At 52.4% G+C, this 7,848-nt stretch overlaps 2 protein-coding genes across 2 annotated transcripts; one reads left to right on the top strand and one right to left on the bottom strand.

The window, feature by feature from the left end:
* Positions 1 to 1,209: 1,209 nt before the first annotated feature.
* HO133_008671 (uncharacterized protein) lies at positions 1,210 to 3,426 on the top strand (the record flags this gene model as incomplete). The annotated part of the gene is made up of 2 exons (XM_037299536.1): positions 1,210 to 2,305; positions 2,849 to 3,426. The coding sequence occupies 2 exons, from the start codon at positions 1,210 to 1,212 to the stop codon at positions 3,424 to 3,426; spliced, it is 1,674 nt and encodes a 557-aa protein (XP_037155537.1).
* Positions 3,427 to 4,615: 1,189 nt separating this feature from the next.
* Positions 4,616 to 7,345, bottom strand: HO133_008670 (uncharacterized protein; the record flags this gene model as incomplete). Its single annotated transcript, XM_037299535.1, has 3 exons — positions 4,616 to 6,576; positions 6,627 to 7,125; positions 7,184 to 7,345. 3 exons carry the CDS (start codon positions 7,343 to 7,345, stop codon positions 4,616 to 4,618), a joined length of 2,622 nt encoding a protein of 873 aa, XP_037155536.1.
* Between the last annotated feature and the right edge of the window lie 503 nt (positions 7,346 to 7,848).

Raw genomic sequence — 7,848 nt, 5'->3', positions numbered from 1 at the left:
TGGTATGGATTAGCATGGATCAGGTACCAGGCGTTCGACGAGTGGACTCGTATGTTTTTCAGGCTTGCTTGTATTGGCTGATGCTAGGATGAATGGGTAACTGCTTGCGAATTGTAAGCTGGGGTGCCAAAGGTGTGATGGCTTTTGATACATGAATAGGTCAAAAATGAGAAAGAAATTGCAGTCCTCTTTCTGCCTTGTCCACAATGCATCATGTATTCCGCAGTGTGGATGCAAGAGCGTTGATGGTGTGGTGCGCGGTAGACAAATCAATCCCTTCCTTAGTGCAACTGGACTGGGCCTAAGACGCCCTAGACGTAGGTCCCTAAGGTAGAGTATGATCAGCAGCAGGGGGGGGGCAAACATGCAACAAAAGGAAGGTTAAAGTAACAATTCCAGCCAGACGGGTCACTTCATCATAGAATTTGACGTGGATTGCGCATGATTAAATAAATGAATAAATAAATGATGCACGAGGGCTGCACGAGACACTGGGCTTTTCACTGTCACCATGTGCTTTGCCGGGTGATGGCTCCCTGCATTTCTGCAGCTGCAGGTGGAAATTAGGCATGATCTAACAGTACTCTACAGTACCGCCATTCGTAGACACCCCCATCCTCATCCTCTTCCTCATTTACCTCTTCCTCTTTCAAAATCTTATAGCATCACACAAAGTTCATATTCGCAACTAGTCGCTTCAAAATGTTCAAAAGTCAGTCTCTCCTGGCCGGTATAGTAATCATAGCCCAACCTGTTATATGCGAGAGTCAGAAAATGTGTTTGTCCCTTCTCTTTGAAACATTTGCTAGCCTTTCTTAGTGCTTTGTATATTGTACAACCTCAACACAGCCCCGTTTCGTCAGCTCGTTCAGGAGTAGAGTAGTCTCAACGGACGAGGGGGATCAAACCAAATCATAAGGTACTGAACCAAACCATGCCACGCCTTTACATTGCATTCCTTTTCTGGCGCTTACCATCAGCTGTTTGCCTTCCTCCATCTTTTGTACTTCTATCATCATCTTCATGCATCCTTCAATTCAGTCTCTCATTCACTACTTCTTCTTCTTCTTCTTGCCCAACTCCTCTCCTTCTCCTTCACCTATCCGAACCATAGCTTCCTCGAGCCTTGAGTCACCTTCACGCCAGCCTTATACGTAAGCCTTGTCGAATGATAGGCCATAGCACCCGTCGCCACTGGCCGATCACGAAATGTACGATAATCGATTTACTAGCCGTCTATACAACTACCCTTACCAATCTCAGGCCCTTACAGCTCCTGGAAAGACGCCTGATACCGTCAAGTCTACTCCTCCACTGGAATCAGACAACATCGCTATGCTCAACAGAGACCATAGGGTCGACATAATGACAACAACCCGCGGCTCCATTCGTGTGTCACCACGGACACTCACAATCACACCTCCAAGACCCGCCTCACCAACCTCATCCGACACCGATAGTGAGTGCTTGGACGATGGCTCTGATTCCCCATGCTCCTTCACTGGCGAAGAGTGCCCCGACTTATGCGGAGGTCCTAAGAATTCGTGCAGAAGCTGGACTCCTCCTGCCTCCCCTTTCTATTACACCAATGAAAGTGGGATCTTCCTCCTGGACGATCGTCAGGGTTACGAAGAGAGGCAGAAGATTGAACTAGAGCATACGCTGCTTGACTTGGCTACAAGCCTACAACGGCTGAGGGAGACCATGTCACCCCCAAGGTTCTTGAGTCGGCTTCATGAATTCGAAGGATTGACACCATCGTCTCGTACTGGAATGTCTCACGGGCCCAGCGAAGAGTTCCCACGGTCACCAACCAAAAGCCTCGCGGAACACTTTCGCGTTACGGCAACTTCTCCTGGACCGTCGTGCCCCTGTGATTGTGCCGGTACCCCATGCCGCCGCAAGCTTTCTCCAACACAAAGCGCTTCCACAGATCTACTACACCAATCAACGAATACCCAGGAGAAGGACGAGTTTGGGACTGCGGACCTTGGAAAGCTCATACAAGCCAGCTTACAACATGTCCAATCGACCAACTCGCCCCCAAAATTCCTCGCCAGCGTGTCTGAAATTGAGGCCCAGCCTCTGCTCGGAAAGCAAATCACCATTCCGAATTCACACGAACAGCTGCGTGACGAGGCTTTCTTAGTGAGGGATGCCTCGCCACAGCTACACCTCGAGAATACAGCGTACCCGACTCCACTTCCAAGCTCTCCGGAATCGAAGCCGAGTCGGAAGAGGGGACGGGATGAAAGCTCCCAAGAGAGTAGCGGCCGTAAGAGGCGCCGCGGAGAGGATGATGAATGTATTACGACGTTTTGGAGATTGCGGAACGACTAATTCTAGGATGCCATTCTGCCACAGTTTGTTGATCACCCTTTTGAGAAGGCCTTAACATTCGTGCAGTAGGCAAGGATGCGGCTATCGGAAATGCCTACCCCGGATGGGCGTCGCTGGAGGGCAATGGTGATATTCCCGATACTCGCGGTTCTTCATTTAAGGGGACTCTTAATGCACTAGATGTTACATTCCATGACTGCATGACACAGTGTTAATGGAGATTTGCGCGAAATTATTGTGAGATGCTGCAAAACCACGCCTAGCATGCGCGTCAATGCATCGATTGATTGCTGCAATTGTGATTTATCTTTCTTTGTCGTTACCGTCTTCTCGTCGGTATCCATTCTTACCAAGTTTTGCTCTCGTTCACCTCGCCTCAGGTTTCTATTTTGCTATCTGGCTCAACTTCAACAACGTTGTTAAACGATGCGCTCTTCCCTACGCTTGCTGTTGCCGTTACAGGTCTGTCTGCTTCTACTTTTATCATACACTATCCAGACCTGCTCAGCAAACCCACTTTCCTCCCAGAGCTCTGTCCTCGACCATCAGAACGTCAAGCAGCTACTTCAAACCCCCGGCTTCCATCTCGATCTTCCCACCACCATCGCCAACTCTCTAGTCGAGAAACCGCAAACATTCCACACCCTCTCCAAACGGCGCGTCCCAAGCCGGCCCCCAGGAACCATCCCTTTCAGCGCCCAGCCTTCCTCAACCTACGTCTTCCGCTTCTACAAATTCACCTACGTCATCAGTTCCGACCACCTCACGTCCCAAAAAACCAGACTCAACATCTGGATGCAGAACTTCTTCTGCGAGTTCCTCGCCGCCTCTCTCCTTGGCATCGAGCTGCAACCCCGGCGGCGCATACTCCTGCGCGCGGGACAGCTGACGCTGAACCTGCAGTCTGTCGTCGGTGTGCTGAGTCAGGAGATTGTGACGGCGGTGGTGAAGAGGTTAGGACGGATGGCGACGGAAGGATTGACGGCGTTTTTTCCAGCGGGCGAGGTGGTGCAGGTGGGGGCCGGGGTGAGGGTGTTGTTCGCGGTTGGGGTGGAGTTGAGAGGAGCCGTGGAGTTGGGCTTGTGAGCGGTTGGTGCAGGGGAAGCGGAGGTATGTGGGTGCGATACGTCTCTGCCGTGGCTAATGCGGTGCCTGCACTCACTGCGTCGAGGCCGTCTTCCCCACATGCCGCCGACTTGACTCTCAACCAATCAAGTCATCCAAAGTGATCATCCCAGACTGCCCTTTGTAACAGGTGTCCGGTTACGCGAGTCCAGCCAACGCTCAGATCGCCCTTGTCTGCGTAAAACCCTTCTTTGTCAGGGTTGTAGCACTGCTTTCTTCCTACTTGAATATCTTAGACCCTGTCTACTTCTCCAGAACTACAGTCTTCCTCATCCTGCCACGGATCAAGAATCTGTCTCAGGCTACCACCAAGGTCTCCCTCGTCCACCGACAGGCCCTGTACCACTGATGCACGCTACTCCATCGTAACTTCCGACCAGCCCCTACCAAAAAAAAAGCTCAACCCCGCCATCTCAGATGCTGCCCAAGCGCCATCGCCCAAACGGGACAGCCAAGCCAACGCCGAATCGACCCCGAGGCCCAAGCCGCCCGAGCAAAGTCCACGACGGAACGCACCGTGAGTGGTACCGACCGCGCGAACCTCTCCGACACCACGGCCACAACGTAACGTCGACCCTGCACCAAACGCGAACGACACCCCCCCCCGGCGTTGGTAGAAATAGCCGCCTCGCGCGCCGACTTCGACACCCACTTCGGAAAGACTCGGACGGGAGCTGCTCGGTAGATGGGATACCCGGCGGTAGCAGGGCCGGAGTCGGAGCGCCGTCGACGCCGGTACGATCCGGGCGCCGGCTCTGAAACACCGACTGCGGCGATGGGCGGGGGGGGGAGACGGGCGGGGGGGAGACGGGCACGGGGTTTGGAGTGCGTGCGTGGTGGGATGTAGTGGTGGATGAGAGGATGGCGGGGCGGGGCGGCTCGTCGGGGGTTAGAGGGAGCTGGGGGGGGGGTTGTTCGGGGAGCTGGAGCATGGGGTGCGGATATGCTGTGAAAGATGTGTGGGTTTTGGTGGTTGGAGGGAGCGGAGGGGAAGGGGAAGGCAATGTATGGCATTGAGGGACTGGGACTTGGAGACTTCGAAAGGATTGCGTTTGTGTTAGGATCGGAAGCTTAGCCGGCCGCCCTTCATGTCATATTAATTTTGTCCCTCGGTACTATCCCAAAAAGCTCTCGTCCCTTCGATCGTTCTCTACCTCACTCCCCTTCGACCTCTGATCTCAGCCACTGCGCCCCTCCGATGCGGGGTGTCCGCAAACAAAGCCACAACAAGATCGACCAATTCTTCGGTATCAAATTCGAGTCCGAGTTCCCCCTCCGTCCATAAATACTTGATGTCCACCAGGGGGCTCTCCAAGATGTTAGCCAGATACTGGAACTTGAGCCAGTGAGGCGCGTAAAGCGCCGTCAGCGGAACAGGATCTTGCTCGTTGCTGTGAGGTTGAGCCGCAGCTGTTGCATCTGTGAGTGGCGGGGGGATCGGTAGGAAGAGTGCTTCGAGAGCGGCTATTCGATTGCAGTAGCCAGCCAGTTGCTGAGATTCAGGCTCCGATATGTCAGACATGTCTTCGATGTCGACTACCATCTTGTTCGTGACGGTTGATAGCAGTGAGCCCAGACTCTGCAGTAAAGCCGAGTGTGAAAGCACGTCTTTCCATTGCTTGTGCAAGCCGCGGAGACGGTCGACAGTGGAAGCTATGGCAATGTCGCACTCCTGATTGAAGGGATGTTCGGTGCAGTGGACGAAGCCTTGGGCGCCGTCGAGCAGGTCGGTGATGATGGTGCGCTGAGATTCCATCTCTTTGGCGTACGCACGTTTACCGTAGCTTTCAAGGGCGAGAACATGAGCTTCAAGGTTGAGGTTGTGCGCCGTTCGACTTTGGATATGCTTTCCTGACCGGGTTATGTGGTGAGAAGCGAGCTGCTGAAGGCGTTCCGCAAGCCAAAGACTGTCGTTATAGAGGAACATGCTGCCGCTCGAGTGAGCGGCATAGCTGGCTGAGGCGCTGGCGCGATACATGGCTAACAACAGACCTGGTAGAGAGAGCAGATCTGGAGCGGCAGAGGCGATGGGCGAGTTGGCGAGATCGGACGTTTCAAGTTTCTCAGCATCTGAGACAATCTGGGTAATCATTTCTAGTATCTCCTTAGGTAGAGACGTAATATTGTACCTCTCTTTCAGGGTTACTTCGCGTGCAGCCTGTTCGGGTGCCCTGGCTAGTCCGTTTCTTTGGGTCGTTTTGATATTGGGTTGCGAGGGTTGGGGTGCCTTCTTGCTTCCTTCACCCTCGTTCTCATCCCCCCATCCCCATGCATCTTCATCATCAACATCAACATCAACATCAGCAGCAGCAGCAGCAGAATTTTCTTGGTCGCCTTGATCGGTCCCATTCTCTTTCTCGTCATCAAGCCCCCAAGCGCTGACATCCTCTTCATCCTCACCTTGTGCTGCGTTGCTAGCACTGGGTGCGTGCATTTTGGTGGGTGACCCAGACTCGTCATCAGACCATCCAGCATTCCAATCATCGCCACCACTGTTGCTTGCGAAAACTTGGTCGTGCCGTGAGAGCACTTGCGTCTCCACACGCTCGACCGTCTCGATTGTTCTAATCCCATGGGAAAGCAAATTTCGGATCTTCTTGAGTGAAGTCTCTTGACGCTTTCGAAGCCACACATTGGGTATGCTCCTAGTCCAGTCACCCAAGTCACGTTTGCCCGGCCATTTGTATGAGTCCAAAGAGTTGCCGAAATTCTGGACCAAGGACATTGTCTCTTGAAAATCATCCATTCCGTCCAGGTCTTCCGGTACCGCTGAGGCGAGCCACGTTGAGATCAACCTTGAGATCAGACGTGGCATCAAATGTTGAGCCAGGGGTTCAACCACGGACGACGGTAGTCTTGTGCGCAAGAAAGCAATAATTGAATCGAGGTCCGAGAATAGAGCTTCAGCGCTCAAGTCTGACGATTGCCCAGACACGCTAACCTCGTCACCGTCAATCTCCAAGAAGCCGACTTCACCGTCGGCTCCCACCTGCAGACGAGGTGCTACTACAAGCATTTCGAAGTCTCTGCAAAACGGAAGTAGTACGTTGTCGAATACTTGTAGCTTGGTCATTGCGGCTACCAACGTTTGAATATCCACTGTAGAAGAGTCTGGAAGTTAATGAGCCCAGGGTCAGAAGAAGAAAACGCAGGAGACCTACCATTAAGGCTACGTGAGATCTTGATTGAAGATCTAACCGAATCAACGCAAATGTATGCCTTCCAAGACTCTATCAACCTCTCAACCACATCATTTCGTAGATCGGCAGCCTTGGCACCAACGACGCCAGCTACTCTGGCGCTTTGAGGCACAGGGATTGAGTCGAGTTCCCCTTCCACCTGTCTCGAAAGGTCCACAGCTTCCAGTAGTTGGCCAGCCAGTATAGCTCTTTGGACAAGATCCAAAGTCCTTTTTGTTGCCTGTAGAGCCTCCAATGTCGCCGCCAAGCTCTTGTTGAAGGCCACCTCGCCATTCAATAATCCTACCTTGCTGGTAGCATCGTTGACCTGCTCCTCCAAGAGTTCAGCCTGCCGGGCTTGTTCCACAATCTCTCGGGCTATCTCCTGGGATTTCTCTATGTCGACACGTAGCTGCTTTGCTTGGGAAATCCAGCCTTCGATATCCGGGGCGCTGTCCCGGCTGGCTTTCCTGATACTGACCTGTGACCAGGGTTATCAATCATCCTCAAATGCTAGTAAACGAGCCGTGAATCCAAACCTTGACATCTTCTCGTGCTTGCTCTATGAGCTTCGAAACTTCGGGTAACGCTGATGGAGGGAAATCCGCTGAGACGACCTCCTCAGACTCGGGATACGCGCCGGTCTGCACATGTTCAAGCACGGCCAGGCCATACTGCTGAGGCGTGATACGCGACGGCATGGAGATGGTCGAAGCAGTGATCACGGCGCATGGAAGTCGTAAAGCCGAAGTTACGCCTCGGTGGTAGGGCTGAGATCCTGTGTGTTAAGTTTGATCTTGACATTTCTTCCCTCCTGGTGCACCCTCCATACCATTCCTTTGGCAACTTTTCCATAGAAAGCACAGATAGTTTGGATCAGCCTGCAACGACCATATTTTTGCTGAATCCTCCCGGCCGTACTTCTCTTCACAAAGCGTTCATTCCATGATACAATTCTGTCATCCTTATATCCAGTGTCTTTTTCTCAATTCATAAAGGTTCATAACCCTGTTTCAATATGTAGATAGGAGAGCTGACCTGCTTGAATCTAGCAATATTTTTACGGTTCTGAGCAAAAGGAATCGCTTACCTATTTGTTTGTAGCTACCCCTGTTGGCAGCAGCTTCGTTGTATTTTCATTTGGTCTAGCACCTTGAAAGCTTTACGAAGTAAACTATCCTTTTCACCTCGGTCAAATCCCTTG

The sequence above is a fragment of the Letharia lupina genome (assembly GCF_014066315.1).
Source record: "Letharia lupina isolate WasteWater1 chromosome Unknown contig_5, whole genome shotgun sequence".
NCBI lineage: Eukaryota > Fungi > Ascomycota > Lecanoromycetes > Lecanorales > Parmeliaceae > Letharia > Letharia lupina.
Note: the sequence above shows the minus strand (reverse complement) of the source record. Positions and strands in the feature narration are given on the sequence as shown.